This window comes from Solea solea, chromosome 14 (assembly GCF_958295425.1).
Source record: "Solea solea chromosome 14, fSolSol10.1, whole genome shotgun sequence".
Lineage (NCBI taxonomy): Eukaryota > Metazoa > Chordata > Actinopteri > Pleuronectiformes > Soleidae > Solea > Solea solea.
This window is the reverse complement of record NC_081147.1, coordinates 20,719,053-20,734,799: the sequence shown is the minus strand read 5'-3', so window position 1 is coordinate 20,734,799 and position 15,747 is coordinate 20,719,053. Positions and strand designations below refer to the sequence as shown.

The 15,747-nt window shown below is 39.5% G+C and overlaps 2 protein-coding genes and 1 non-coding gene across 7 annotated transcripts in view; 1 reads left to right on the top strand and 2 right to left on the bottom strand.

Moving 5' to 3' along the window:
* The window catches only part of elf1 (E74-like ETS transcription factor 1), a 37,778-nt gene extending 26,905 nt beyond the window's left edge, over positions 1–10,873 (bottom strand). For 2 of the 5 annotated variants that reach the window (XM_058649598.1, XM_058649596.1), the window contains exon 1: positions 10,170–10,873. The gene's annotated coding sequence lies outside the window, so the exon portion shown is untranslated. Of the gene's footprint in view, positions 1–29; positions 390–10,169 lie in introns of those variants that run through there. The other 3 variants (XM_058649600.1, XM_058649599.1, XM_058649597.1) reach the window with 3 other exon arrangements.
* Positions 10,874–11,080: 207 nt separating this feature from the next.
* Positions 11,081–11,152, bottom strand: trnae-uuc (transfer RNA glutamic acid (anticodon UUC)). The gene has a single exon. It is a non-coding gene; the product is annotated as a tRNA-Glu (tRNA).
* A 789-nt stretch (positions 11,153–11,941) lies between these two features.
* On the top strand, positions 11,942–15,730 carry ube2a (ubiquitin-conjugating enzyme E2A (RAD6 homolog)). The gene is made up of 6 exons (XM_058649912.1): positions 11,942–12,133; positions 13,538–13,618; positions 13,796–13,821; positions 14,253–14,342; positions 14,475–14,563; positions 14,736–15,730. Exons 1-6 carry the CDS (start codon positions 12,090–12,092, stop codon positions 14,862–14,864), a joined length of 459 nt encoding a protein of 152 aa, XP_058505895.1. The 5' UTR covers positions 11,942–12,089; the 3' UTR covers positions 14,865–15,730.
* Positions 15,731–15,747: the final 17 nt, after the last annotated feature.

The window sequence follows — 15,747 nt, the reverse complement described above, 5'->3', positions numbered from 1 at the left end:
AGCAAACAGTCAGACAGGTATGCACTTACCTTAGACTTTGACCATACAATATGTGCCAGGCACAGTGATTAAAATCTGTGTGGCAGCTCAGAGGTAAAGTTCACTTTTATTTGTGTCCCATTAAAACACTTACAATGAACTGTGAGTGCATTAGCTGTCACTGAGGCAGTTAAGCTGCTGACTTGTGGGGGGAGTTGTTCCTCCTGCACGAAAAAAGCGCCATAAAACAGTTTCTAGGGTGAGGGGAGAGGGAAAAAAAGACTATGAAGTCAAATGTATTTTAGGCATTAGCTTCAAAACAGGAGCTCACAAAAGGTCTGTCACTTCCTCCTCCTCTTTTTTAAAGTGAAAATAACAAATGCTCAAAAACCATTACAAAATTTCAAAAACTGGAAATGTTAAAATGGCCACCTTGCCATAATACTCTCCATGGAACCTTCAATTATGTGATGATGTCCTTTGATTTCTGAAGGAGATGGCTTTGAATAAAAGTTCCTTAGAAACCAAGGACATCAAAGACAAACAGCTGTAAAGAGTGTGAAAAATAAGGATAAAGTGGACCAGAAACCATGCACTAGAAACCACCCCAACTACATTCACTTATTGGAACCATTCTCTAAAGGCATATCCAGAGTTTTGACCAGACGAGCCACAAAAACTCAAATGATCCGACCTGACAAAACATTTTACTGTGTAACATTGCCTATTTTTCAGTTAACAATCATCACATGCCAAACTTAACTCAAACAACTAAAGAGGTATGTCTTTGGTTATATACGTTCAGGAGTTCTTCAGATGTGCAGAAGGTGTCACGTATCGTGTGTGTCAGTGGGAGACTTAATAAGCATCTTTATCAGAAATTATGCTGAAGCAAACAGGAAGTGGTAGTCTGTGGTGAGTGTTGCTCTGGGTGTCTTCACACTTTCAGGGTTGACCAATTTCTACGTTTGCTATTGAAAAGGCCCATGTAAGAAATTTAGCAGGGGCAAAAGTCAAATGTTTCCATAAATCTTGTTTTAAAATGGACTTGCTAGGAAAGGAAATGAAGATAAAATAATACAGGGCTTGGGGGAGTGAATATTGTAGTTTTAGTTTTTTTAAACAAACCCATTAAACTCAATCGCTGTCGCAGGAGTTGTTTGTCACAAACCCCTAAATCGCCCTCTCAGTCTCCACAGAGGGCTCTCATCATCACATTAATTCTTCCTGGCCTTGGTTCAGTACAGTTCAGCTCAGTTGAAAGCAGCTGTTTGCTTCAGAGCAAATTGATAGCATTGCTGTGAGGGAAAGTTACACCAAACAAGCTCCGTTTATCACTGCCTTTGCAAATACCGTCCACAAGCCCGGAGACATTGTGGAAACTGTTCACTTCTTCTTGTGATATAAACTGTAAAGGCTAATGCACTGCAGAGCTGCTGAAAATCCAGGACAACTTTGTAAACATACAAAAACATGTGTGCACGAGCCAGTTTATAAAAAATAAAAAAAGTCTCACAGATAATTTGAATTTTTGGTGCAAAAGAGCCAGGGAACCATCAGCTTTGCTGTTGTTATGTTTGTCTAATTTGAAAACAAACTAAGATTAGTGGCAAATTCTGACTCCAAGCTTTCAGATTTAAAGCACATAATCACATACATATAAATTATTGCTTGGGTTAGGGTTACAAAAGCATTTTTTTCTACTGAAATAAATATTGCTATTTTTAAAGCTAAAAGGAGCAACAGTAATGGATGAAAAGCCCAAGCACATCCTGTCAGTGTCTCATTGGACAGGGCAGAGAATCCATATCTGTCCAGCTACTATAGCATGGCATGGCAGCTGTATATAAAACCAGCACCACGTTTGAACAAAAAGTTTGATTTGATTTCAGGATTTAAAGATTTCCCAGAATAAATACAACATGTCAAACAAGCATTTGATCCAGATCCAAAAAAAATACAGTGACGGCATTTTTACTGGTCCAGGAGACACATTTAAATGGATGGAAAAGAACATGCGACAAAAATAATAATAATCAGAACCAATTCTGAATCATCCTGATTCACGATGTCTGAAACACACAATCCACCTTATTCCTGGAGGCACTACTGGAGAAATGATTATGGGTGAAACTTCCAGGGCAGAAGCGTAAGTGGCTGTAAACTCGTTCTTTCCAGTGGCAAAACACGGTGGAGGCGGCAGTTACATGGACTTAGGATCACTCTGTTCCTGCAGTGCATGAGCATCCTGCAGTTTGAAAATCAACTAATGCAAGTTTTCCAATCGCTCATGGTGATTAACGTTCAGTTACCATGGCGTATCTAAAGCCATGCAAGGTATCGTGGTGGATATTGATGACTACCGGTCAATTAAACAACTGAGAGCGAGCTTAAGTAATACTAGTTTAAGTCATAAATCATTATTTTATCATTTTCTGATGCTAGTTCAAGCTCTGCTAACTTATGATGAGCAGTTTTTTAACATTTCAGAGACTTCTTCAACCTAAATTATAAGAATAAACACATTGCAGTCATGTTATTTGTCTGAAATGCTCAACACTGATCATTTGCTAACAAAAGAACCTCCCCATAAAAGAGGTGGGAGCCAACAGCTACTATATCTAAGAAATATCTGGTTTACATTGTCGGTGAGGGCAAATTGCAATTGTGAATATTTATTCTCATGACGCGAACACGGCCAAAAACTACACTTGACGCTGTATTTTCTCCAGAGAATTCACAATACCAATCCTTTCAATTAAAGCTCACCCAGATTTGCACACTGCGGAGAAAACCAACAGAAGTGGGGACGTTTAAATCACTATGTCCTGACAACATGTCAGTGGATGAAATTAAATTCAGATTTAAGTTTCGAAAACCAAAAAACACAGTGCCCCACACAAAAAAACCCTGACCCTGCAGACTAATAACTGAAAGGACACACCTTTCCTTTGAAGACTAAGAATAAAAAAAGAGGGTCACTGGTTAGTCTCATGTGCCAGTTTTACATAACAGAAGCCATCAACAACAGATGAATGCCTCAGAGGCCCTTGTTTTCTGTGGTATGTCTCCATTAGGAGAACACTGCACTAAGAAGCTGGTGTGGTTGAGGCTGAAGTCAGTGCTTTTCTCTTCAACCCAAAGAGAAACGTAACTGTATCAAATTATTATGTTAAAACCTAACTTGATATTCAACCATTGGACTCAAGTTGGCCTTGGGGCTAAAACAACGGCAACAAAAATATGGCAAAATACCAGGCTGGTAAATTTGTTGGACTGACGAGGAGACCAAAATTCTAATCTGTCAATTGAAAGAATATTTTTAAGTTCATGGATGGTAGGAGGACTTGGAACGGCCGCCACCTCAAAGGTAAACATTGACAGTCCGTCAATTAGTTAACCAGATCTACTACAATATACAACTGTCATTAAACATTACAGTCAACAATCCGTGTTATCTAAACCTGAGAGCTTATACAATGGGTCAAATTCAAAGGAATACTTCACTGATTTGCATTTAGCTTTGTATTACTAGAATAGGGGTAGTATTTTTGAGAAATTGTGCTTCCCAACCTCAGTTTCCCCTGAGTCGAGAAATATCTTCATTCTTTTTTTTGTTACGTGCCCACCAGTGACACTTGGTCCAAGCCTTGGTCCGAGGCTTGAAACTGCAACGCCTTTTAGACCCACTTGTAAGGGGACGGGACATCATTCCCAGAATGTAAACAGTTTCCACCATCTCTGCTAACAGCTACGCTAACAGGACCGAGTGTCACTGGTGGGCAGGTAACAAAGAAAAGAATGAAGATATTTCTCAACTCAGGGAAAACTGATGTTTGGAAGCACAATTTTTCAAAAATACTACCACTATTCGAGTAATACAAAGCTAAATGCAAATCGGTGAAGTGTTCCTTTAAGTATAGCACAGCTCTTCAAAAAGGTATTTCTGCTCACAGCTTGAAATAATTTCCTTTCTCTTTGCATAGTTCCCACTTCATGACAGTTTATCTGATCATGCCCTAAACTTGTAACCAACAAATTTGTACCAGACGCTGCTCCACTGAGAACCGTCATCACAATATTCAGTTTGCTCAGTAAAGAATTATGTTTAAAGGGCCGCGTACTCATAAAACCAGACAGATATTTTTGAAACAATCCTTGACAGGACAACATATAGGGGAGCCTTTGGATGACGTGCAGAATTATGTGAGCAGTTTGAAGGTCATCTGCTTACCGGAGCTTAACTACAGAACAGGGAGGGTTTCAGCCGGGGTTTTAAGACACGGGTTAACAGGACGGGGACACTGACTGGGGTCAACAATAGGGCAGAAAGGCATTTTTATTAACCCACAGAGATGGACAATGAATTACAACATAAGAAATCACTAAAAAAAAGTATGTCAGGTCTTTGTGTAATATTTGTGAAAGACTGGTAGCAGCCAAGGTGATAAAACTATTATTTTTCCCTATGGGTCGAGTCCTGACATTCTAGCGCTAACTTATTTGTTCAAATGATCATACTCAGACAATGACCATCCTGAGCTGAACGCGGATCTAACATGATTCACTGTGCAGACAGAGTATAACTGTAGGTATAACCACATAGCAAAGAGCTGCGTAAGTGCACAGCAGCACAGACGATGCTTTCAGGGTGCTGAAGCAGCTCAGCACACTACATCTGAGTGATTCATTACCACCTCTGAGCAGAGAGTGATGCAGAGGCAACAGGCCTAAGAGGACAGTGTTCACTTCAACATTCAATACACTGCACTATACTGGAGACTTGATACGTGCAATGAAAGAAGTTCATTACCAGCAAACGACTTCTTGGGGAGGGTATACCGTAAAGTACGGGTACAACAATTGTACATTTTCTGCTTGTTACATTATTTAGCAGTGTTAGATTGTCTTCGATGAGAAAATCAGCTTCCTCCTTGCAGGTGAGACATGAGGCAAAGTAAATGGAAGCAAATCGACCTTTATTATAAGTTATGTTACATTCAACAACGCTAGCAGTCCGTGCATTTACATGCACAGTTTAATCAAACTAAGGCCGTAGTCAGACTAAAACAGGCAACTGGACAATTTCGCAGAGTCCAATTATACATAAGGAGGATTCTGTGGTTCTGTATGTTTTGTACCTGCTGTACATGTTAATTGTGATACAAGTAATATCGAACATGGCTCTTTTGGTTGCTGAGTAATCACACTATGAATCGCATTATCCGGATATGTTAGTCTGACTAAGACAAGCTCAATTTTAGTCGGACTAACATGTAAATATGACATTAAGAAACCAAATTATGGTCTTAATCTGTCTAAAATCAGACTTTTAAAATGCATGTAAGCGTTACACAATGGAGCTTCAAAAGTCAGACAGAGACTGTCACCTCACATTTTTATGTTAGCAAGTTGAAAATGGTACATTGGCAAAATAAAAAATGTATTTCCCCCAAAGACTGTAGCATAGCCAGTTTAAATTATTACTTCTTTTTAACTGCAGGGGTAGTGGGGGAAAAACTACTAAATTATAAGAGGAATTCTGCAACATGTTCTGAGAGCAACAGTGTTTTTGAAATTCATATTTGTGAATATGTGTCTCAACAGAATCAATTGCTCATTGCTGACATTACGCGTGTCTGCATGTTAACATGATTCAATTTCAGGATGTGCAGCTGTGACTGTTTCTGTATTCACACAGTTTAAGATGTAGATTTTAGTTTCAAGTATGTGACATATTGGCATACCAAGCCATGATTTTGTTTTCCGTGTCAGGACAAACAAATGAAAAAATAGTTCACAAAAAAACAAGGAAGCAGTGAACTACCTTCACCTTTAGCATCAAGATGGGGAAACAGCTGAGCTTCTTAATAAAATGTTTCATATGTGACTCATAGACACCTCATACATTTAGGTGGAATTGCCATTGTTTTAAGTTTATCTCCTAGGTGGTTAGACAAACCCAAACAGGGAACATGCATCTTTGGTTCACAACACAACATTTTTATTTATTTTTTTTAAAAACAGACAAGCTGTAAGAGTATCGATGGTACGACTGCTGGCCGAGCCCCATGCAGACTGCAGCTCATTAAATATTGAATACACAGAGAAGGCCAACCATCCAGATCATCCACATCACACCTCAGTGGGTTATTTCAGCTATGTGCATTCAGGGACCAACAGAAAAGACTCATTGAACATTAAGTAACCACACATGATTTTCATACAGGCACACTCTCATGCAACGCACTTTCGCTGAGGTCCTGAAAAGTCAGTATGTGCCACATCATCTCTTTCAGGGCTAAAAAAGAAGCAGGCTTGCAACAACGAGCAGTTTAAAAATGAGAGTTCTAGTTTATCGGGGGCTCATTATTAATAAAATGCAATGAGGCCCTAAGAGCATATTGGTCTGTCACTCAGGTCCTGGATTGTAATACCCATAGGCTCCATGCAGTTAAATAATTCAACAAGCCCGAGGCTGCCTGTCATGTTGACATTAACCAAAAAGGGGGGAAAAAAGGACTAAATACTAGTAGCAATGACATTTAACTGTATTTCAGTTAGTGATGTGATGAGGGGAGCTCACTGTTGGGAGTTTAAACAACACCAGCAGAGCTGACTCTGAATGAAAGGCCTTGGTGATCCACTCACGACTGCCTCATTTAAGACATAAATAAAAAATGACATGGTGAAATATCCTTATGATCCAAAGTTGCAGACACAACAGTTTCTATTTCTGTCAGGAACTATTTTGTGAGGTCAAACTACAGCAAGAGAAGCCGTGCGAACTAAATTACACATCAGTGCTACGGCGGATTACATTGTGTGCTTATGTGGATCTCAGCGGGCATGATAAAAATATCTGAGTAATATGGTTAACTGCTCTTATGATGTCAACATGCTGCCGGAGTGAAGACTAAATAGTCATCCCTGAGTACTTCTTCCTGTATCCAGAGGCGGATATTATACTATGAGGCTAAATATTAACTTTACAGCGCAGCATAGACATATTTCATTTTAGCTGTCATTTGTATTTCTTTAATCCATACAAACACACTTTTGTTGCCTTTAAAATGGCTAAGCTGACTGACTACTAGCTTTATACTGTATATAGCTTACAGATATAAGAGCATAATCATTACTTTTCTCCAGCAATCTACAGGAAAGCAAATAAGTACATTTTCCAAAAAGGCTGAGTTCGTTATTATTGCCTTATTAAGTACTTCCATGATTCCTGAATTGAAAAGGAACGAAAAACTATGATCAATGATGACAGCATTATAAGACTTTCTGGTTTATGGGTCACATCGATCCTTTACATAATGATTGCTGACTAAAGTCAAGTTTGTCCTCTTTAAAATGCTAAAAATAGCTTCTACTGCAACACTGGATTGCATCATGACAATGCACAGATTCATTAGGACACTTAGCCATGACTTGTCCAGGTCACATGCCTGTGAGTCAGACAGCGTGAGTGAGGAATACAGTTACAGGTGGAATTTCCCTCATCTCCCCTTTCTCTGACATCATGTTAGAAGCAGCAGCAGCAAGCAGCAGCAGCAGCAGCAGCAGCAGACTGCTTCTACCTAACACGTATGACAAGGTGATATTCAGGTACCAAAAGGCTGAGAGTAGTTAAACCAGCAATGAACAATTAAGGAACTTTGCAAACAGTAGTTCCCCTCTAAGCCCTCAACATTATACTGTCCAACGACACAGAATACATTTTCATAAAAACAGGAAGTTCCGCAGTTTTATTTCTCTTTTCAAAAAGGTTCCTGCAATTATGCAACCCTTTTCAGGTTTCAGCCACCTCATGTGACTGTTTAGTCAAAGTATATAAACATTGCCATCTTGTGGTTACTTCTAAGGCACCAAATTACACTAATTCACACCTATGAAGAGGGGGGTTTTTTATGTAAAGATTGTGGCCTGAGAAAATGTCTGTCAGTCATCACAGTTTGAAGGTTTTCCTGAGATAGTGAGGAGATAAATTCAGTGTGTCTGCACTTGACATTATAAGTGGCACAAGATCACTTCAGCTCTGGGGATGCTAAAATATCTCTAAACACTGTTACACGGATATGAACTGTGCTGAATTTCCTTGTCTCTCACAAGGCCACTCTAAGAGCTCATGTGAAACTGGAGTGCTGCTCTCTAAATAAGATAAAAGCTCAGTTCTTATTTTTGTGTAGCCAAATCAATATTCAGCCGACCATTATGGCAGACAAGAAGAAGTGCCAGATGCCAGTTTGTTGTTCCGACAGGAATCAGAGCACAGAAAGGCTCTCCCTTGTTGTCCTTGGTCATCATCACACTCCTTAGCTGCTCACACTGCTGGCGGTGACATCACTGTCACAAGATAAGAAGGCTGCTGGGAACTGCTTTATCCTCAGCCACACACACACACACACACACAAAGCTTGTGCAAAACTATCAAAGCGAAGCTTAAAAGGACAAAACAGTGGCTGAACGTGTGGGCAGGAGCATGGCAGGATGTCTCTAAAACAACAGCACACAAACAAGACAACTCCACACTGGAGTGCATTTGGAAAGTCTTGTTCTGGGTAATTGCTTTCAGTGGATTGAAGTTCCCAATTATCCGCAAGTTTTGACAGTGTTTCCCACCATGGGAAGACTGAAGGGGAGGGCAAAAAAGGGTGGATGAAGGCTTGGTGGGTCCAGCTGGACCATTCTCTTGTGGCTCTAACAAGCTAAATGCCAGTAACTCTCCTCTTCCCTTTGCGTCACAGCCGCCTCCTCTGAAGGCAGCCATGGCAGTTGACCAATGGGATAGTGTTTGTCTGTCCCATGACACAAGCGTCTTAGGCCAAAAATGTAAACATCTGGCAAACATTTAGACTTGCCACAAAACAGGGTTGATCAACAATGAAAAAACCCCTTCTCTGTCGAGCACTGCAGATATATTTGTAGAGGCGGTAAACACTCATTCGTACTTGTCCTCAGAAACATCTCAGTCGGTTTTTTTCAGACTTCCTCTCGTTTTAGTGAATATTTTCAGGCTGAGGCTCTTTCACTGAAGAGGTGGACGACTCGCAATGGCTGCTATCTATAGTCGTGAGTGTCGAGATGAAGAGCTGCCACCAAGTATGCCACCTGTTTTCTTGATTAGATGATTGTAAATCAGACTTAATTGTCCAACCATTGATCAAAAACCAACAGATAATCAATTTACTTGCATAGGGGAAAGGCAAAAACACACACTTAAGAAGCTGAAACCATAATTGTTATGCGATTTTATGCTTAAAAATTAAATCCCATCCATATTTTGTATACACATATTTTGGAGCCACATCTGCCACTACTGACCAGAGGTCAAGGACTATGTTTATGATGTGAAGGATGGAAGGAAAATGATTTTTCTAAGCATGTGAAGTGTAATGATTCCTCTATAACACACACAGAAACACACACAATTTGTGCAGTCACATGCTGGCTGACTAACACAAAGGGGAGTCACAGTAAATTATAGGCAGAATAAAGCAAAGCCTGCAGGTCATGGATCCCAGTGGTTACCACACATCACCACATCGTGCCTCTTTAGCTGTAGCCTGACTACTAAATAAAATGAAGTGTTAAAAGTGAACTGTTAAAAGTCCTCATATTTCATATTACAAGTGTGGCCAGGTAAATAACTCAATAACTACTTTATATAGTAGGATAGTGGATATCATTTTCTTCAACAGCAACATAACAAAGGTTTAATAAACAGTATGTTGGTATAATGTTTAGGCACAGTGAAAACACTTTGCGTTTACGCTGCTTTTAATGTCTGTTTATGGTTACACTTGGTGTATTTACATATTGTTTACGTTACATGAAGCTGATTGGGGACTATACAGTACCCAATGTTAATTCATGTGTACTGCCTCTATTTACAAAATAAAATAACAGACATTTAAAATCAACACATAATGTTGATAAATGTTTCTCTCAGATGTATAAAAGATTTGAAAAGGAGGATTAAATCCTGCCTTAAACTCTAAATATGTAATTTATCGGAGATAATTATCAATTTTCAACTTCTTTTTTGTTATCGGGATAACGTTTTGGGCCGTGCCCTAATTCGAAACTTAAAATGCAACCACCGGGAAGTGTTAGCAATGCTGGCATGAAAACATACTGGCCACAGAAGAAATAAGGTAATAATAACTGAAAAGTGGACCTACCCTGTTAGCTAGAAGTTGTCACCCCGCACAGCATGGCTCCCTGGCCATAAACAGGCAGTGAAGTGTCTGTCCTCATGAACCTCGCCGACCGGTAGAAAATATTATTATCCCCGGTGCCAGTTGGAGTCAAAACGGTACAGCAGCAACATCATCGCACCGTCGTCGCCGGCTAGGCAGTTTCCCTCCTCCCTCCCGCTGCTCTCCAGTTTCGCTCCCTGACACAAGGTTGCAGTTTTCTCCGACAGGGGCTGATGCGTGGGGAATTCCTAACAGTCACATTTTCCTGGGAAATGATTGGCCCCGGACCAAGGTTAGGCTGCAGCCTGGTGGTGGTACAATGCGAGTCCAGTGAGAGGAGTCAGTTAGCCAGGACGTCGGGCGTCAGTGTTTAACAATGAGAAGAAACACGCTATGAAAAAAAAAGTTGTTCACCGTCCGCGTCCTGGCACGCTGCTTTAAAAAGTGTATACTATGAGTCACCAGTCTCTTCCTAATCACCCATAAGTATATTAGTGTGGACCGTTAAACAGTCTAAGGTTAAGTTTTAGTAAGCGGTCACAGGTGTGGCTTCACCGGCAATTGTGTCAACACGACCGGGTCATATTAAGACAAATCGGTAGTAAAAGGTGACGAAGAAATCCGCGTTCACTTCGTAAGACCACGACGAGTGTTGCCGTCTCACCAGATAGCTTTTAAGTGGGATTAGGAATCTTCCGGGAATGTCCAGAGCGGAGATAGCAAATGAGGTTAACTCCTCTGAGAGGGCGGTGTCTGCAGTAGTTTCTCTGGAAATGATGAACCACGTCGGTAAAACGCAGTGTTAAATTGCCCAATATTAAAAAAACTTAATAAAAACATATGCGATGGGGGTTTTACGTTGTCGAACTATTACTGCATTAGAAAAACGAATGTTCCCATACCGGGAGTCGAACCCGGGCCGCCTGGGTGAAAACCAGGAATCCTAACCGCTAGACCATATGGGACATTGAGATTGAAAGAGGAAATTATGGAATATGAACTATCTTCTATACATCCATTCTATTGTTGCATATATGCGTTATATACATTATTAATAACTCCTTTACCCGTTCACCACCTGATGTTTATGAAACTAGCCTGAAGATAGGACTGTTGAAATGGACTGAATTCGTTTTCTCTCGGATATCCCTAATAAAATGACAACTGTGCGTATAGCTATTAGTTTTCAGCAAAACATATGTATGACGTTTTGTCTACAATGTGGCACATTTATATGTGAATATCTATTAATGTTAGAAATGGAATATTTGTTCATAATCGCAAGACACATCAAGGTTGACTGTTCTGTGTATAATTGAGTGCCACCTAGTGGTCTTTTAGTGTTACTGTATACTAAAATACAGACAGTGTAAGCCACGAATATCGTGTACTTAATTAACTAATGATTGTCTTCATCAAAGAGTTTGCAAAAATAAAAATAAACGGATAAAATATTATGACCGTAAAAAAAAACATGTGTCGTGTTCGCAACCAACTGAACATGGGTGCTAAACATATGACGTATTTTTCGCTAGAATCGTACAAGTGAAGAGGCCGGGTGGTATAGATCACATAAAAACGATTCCAGCTTTGCTCATATCACTTTCAACCAGCTTAAATGAGTAGTCGTCTGTATCTAGCAGTACAATTGTAGGTGAAGCTGTTAGTTTGTGTTTATGCAGCTGTGTGGCTCGCCGAATTAGAGCGACTCAACGTTAATGCCCCCCCCTGTATTGCCAGGTGGTAGCGCCCTTAGCCTAGCAGAGGCAGCCAATTATTTGTCAAACTAGCAATCGTCGCTTAGCCTGCTAGGAGCTAAGTCCAAGTCTATCACCAAAAACGTTTCTTCACATTTGAACCGCTCACTTTTATGCCAAGGAGCGAGATTTGTGTGTAAACAGGATGTCAACTCCAGCAAGACGACGTTTAATGAGAGATTTTAAACGGTAAGCGGAAGGAAAACAAGAGAGAAGTAGCTATGGCCAGCGTTAGCAACCTAATGTTAGCTTGTCATAGTTAGCTTACATTTTATTCCAAACTAAAACACAATCGAGTTCTGATACATATGTAAACACTGATTGGTTACAAATATTAGTTATATTCGGATGAGGTACACATTTTACATTTTGGGCAGCGTTCTTAAAATTATGTTTGTTAAGTTCTTGACATTTGTCGGTCAATTTTAACGTCCCTGATTGGGCGCTGACAACAGCAAGGCAGCCAGTATTAACGATGTTGTTGGGCAACGTATGCTTACAACTGGCTTGTGTTGGTGTAATTCGGTTTATGAATGTATGTGGTGGACGTGATTGTTATTAATATTTATCGAAAAAAATCTGTTACGGACTGTTTGTGTATAGTCTGTGTGATGCGGGTCAAAGTAACTGTCCAGATAGTCCTTCAGGGTCAGATGAGACATTTGGATATAAGTTTACTGTCCTAATGCAGACCGAGCAAGGCTACTGCGATCCCGGGACCTGCACAGATCACTGTCCAAGCCTGAGGATAAGCAGCCATCTGCCATGCAGTCAAAAGCTTACGGACACAACACGGTCTGTCGTGGCACATGGTTTCTTGATCCCTACTTCAGCATCACTCATGGTCACAAAGACCAAGACCTAATCCTGCTTTGTCCACTGTCCCCCTCATTACATCAACTCAACCTGACCCTTATAACCAATAAACACGAATGTTGCTATCGTTATCAATCATGTAAAAACAAATTGATTTAACGCGCAGCATTTCCTCACTATCTTTGCTTTATGATTGCAAATAGCAAAAGTACATATTAAGTGCTATAACGTTAATACAGCATATCTCAGTATTAAAGTCAGTATATGACTAGGTCTTAATGTCATTCACCTTGGATACTGAAAGTATGAATGCAGTAGTAGTAAAATGTATTTTTTTTTCAGCTAAAACTATGGGGAAATCCTCAGGTCTCCACTGTAAAACTATGTACATTGACTGTATTTTTGTCTGCTGCTGGTCATACAGCTGGGAAGCATTGACAAACATGTGACACTAAATGTTAAGAGGATCATGCAGGGTTCTTCTTTTTGTTTGTTTTTATAAAATAATTATTATTAAAATTGCTGCATTACTACATTGATGGATTAGCCAGTTGTAAGTCCTGTGAGAGTGAGTTCATTATTAAAAGGCATCACATACTTGCAGTTTGTATTCCACAGGCTTTCGCTAGTTGCTGATATGTACAGGAGAGACCTGAATACCACTATTTCATGTTATTAATTATCTGCCCTGTTAGCTCCATAACATGGGCAATATACAGTATATTGCTGGTTAAAATCACACATATTTTATCAGTGTGCTTTTATTGAACCTTGTAGACTGCAAGAGGATCCTCCAGCTGGAGTTAGTGGGGCCCCATCAGAAAACAATATCATGGTATGGAATGCTGTCATTTTTGGGTAAGTTAAGTTCACTTGTTAATAATTGTTGTTCACTTGTTTTTTTAAATAAATAAAATAAAGTTGTAGTGTATGTCAGCAGCTTCTGTGGTTGGTCTTATCAGAGCATATGAAAAGTGTTTTGAAGCTTTTTGCAAATTGATTAACAACCTAACAAATCTGTTAACTGTCTTTTAGACCTGAAGGAACACCTTTTGAAGATGGTAAGTTCTTGCTGAATCTCTTCATATCTATTATTCCTATTAGATAAACCATCAAATTTTCATGAAGACTCTTGAGCATTGAGTTTTTGGAAGCTAGGTTACGTCAATAGAAATGTCATACGAGAGTTTGTTTTTAACTTCACAACTGATCAGGTGTCCTACATGGATCTGATCGATTTTGTGTCAGGGATAAGTTAAGGTTTTTCCTCAAACAGTAAGCTACTGAAGTTATTGCACCTTTATCAAATTGTGGTGCAAAATACAAGAATGGTGCTCGATGTTCAAGGAGCCAAATTGTTGTTTTGGATTTACTTCCTCGTCTTCATCAGCTGTGAACAAATGAATCAAATGCAGCTCTTCATTTATTAGCTGGCTTTAAAATTGCGTTCAGTTGTGTATATTCATATAGTGCTCTTACCTCTCACTTTCAGGAACTTTCAAACTTACCATTGAATTCACAGAGGAATATCCAAATAAACCACCAACAGTGCGATTTGTCTCCAAAATGTTTCATCCAAATGGTATGTACTTCACTACCTGTAGGGATGATCGTCGGAATAATGTCAGTTACAGATATGCAAAGTTATTACATTTGTTTATTTATCCTAAGTGAAAAAAAGTCAACCATTTAAAAGCTTTTATCTGTTCCTCAGTGTACGCAGATGGCAGCATATGCTTAGATATACTTCAGAATCGTTGGAGTCCAACCTATGATGTCTCTTCAATCTTAACCTCAATACAGGTAATTTAACACTCATAATGTGCAAATGCATAGTAAGAAAAGACTGGAATCTTGTCGGTTAGTGAGAAAATAAAAATACCTAGTATGAAATGTGTTGCCCGTTGTTAAATGACTGTTGTGGCTGAAATCTATCATGAGAAACCGACCAACATTCTCCTTTCTATATTTAAAGTCTTTACTGGACGAGCCAAACCCAAACAGTCCAGCCAATAGCCAGGCAGCGCAGCTGTACCAGGAAAATAAGCGGGAGTACGAGAAGAGGGTTTCTGCTATTGTTGAACAGAGTTGGCGTGACTGTTGACCCCTGTTGATGTCGGGAGTGTGAACGGTGTCTGGCCCAGAATCAAGAAACCACTGATCAAGAAAACAAGTGATTACACAAATAATGACACATCTTAAAATCCTTCTCAATATATTTGTCCCATAACTGTTGCTCAGTTTGTATGCTGTTGTGTTGTGGCATTCACTCCTACCGAATGCTATTGTTGGGCGATAGCATAAGTTTGTTAAAAGTTAATGTACCTTGTTATATCTGGGTTACTTGCTACATGCCCCCAGTCTCCTTTTTTTTTCCGTAAAAAAAAAGGAAACAGCTGGTCTCTCAGTACACACTTTTCTACTTGTTTTTTCAACTGGCTGGATGATTCTGAGACAGTGAATTAGATGTGCTTGCTGTGTGGTTTTGCTGTGTAGATACAGAAATCCATATTTCCAAAAAAAAAGAAAGCTGTTCCTGAGTGTTCCCCCCCTTCTGTTTCAGTGGTTTCACTTCTGTTGGTTTTATTTCTTTCTGTATTTTGAAAGCCTTTCAGTAGGATTTAAAAAAAAAAAAAAAATGGCATTGAAATCCACGACTCTTAACAAGTTGTCAACTCAACAGATGCCTTTCTCTGAATTGTACTTGTAATACCATGCCTAGGATTTTAAAAGTGATCTAGCTCTTGGTGACCAGGTATCTCCCAACACTGAAACTAGAGATTTCATACCCTTTCTGGGCACTTAACTTTGTTTCAGTGTTGACCTTTTTATGCCATTTTACAATCTTACAAATCAGCTGATAATACTGTTAAACAGGATGGTATCTGTTTTCAGATTATAAAACTTTGCACTGGTAACCCATGTAACAAATTGTACATTTTCTTGTAAATAAAAATAAATATACACCAAGTGTCTGTTTTTTTTCT

Excerpts from the sequence above, each read along its gene's own strand:
- ube2a (XM_058649912.1), top strand. The coding sequence starts at position 12,090 with ATGTCAACTCCAGCAAGACGACGTTTAATGAGAGATTTTAAACG. Across the intron at positions 12,134-13,537 it reads TTAATGAGAGATTTTAAACG|ACTGCAAGAGGATCCTCCAG; the intron begins GTAAGCGGAAGG and ends TGAACCTTGTAG. Across the intron at positions 14,564-14,735 it reads CAATCTTAACCTCAATACAG|TCTTTACTGGACGAGCCAAA; the intron begins GTAATTTAACAC and ends CTATATTTAAAG.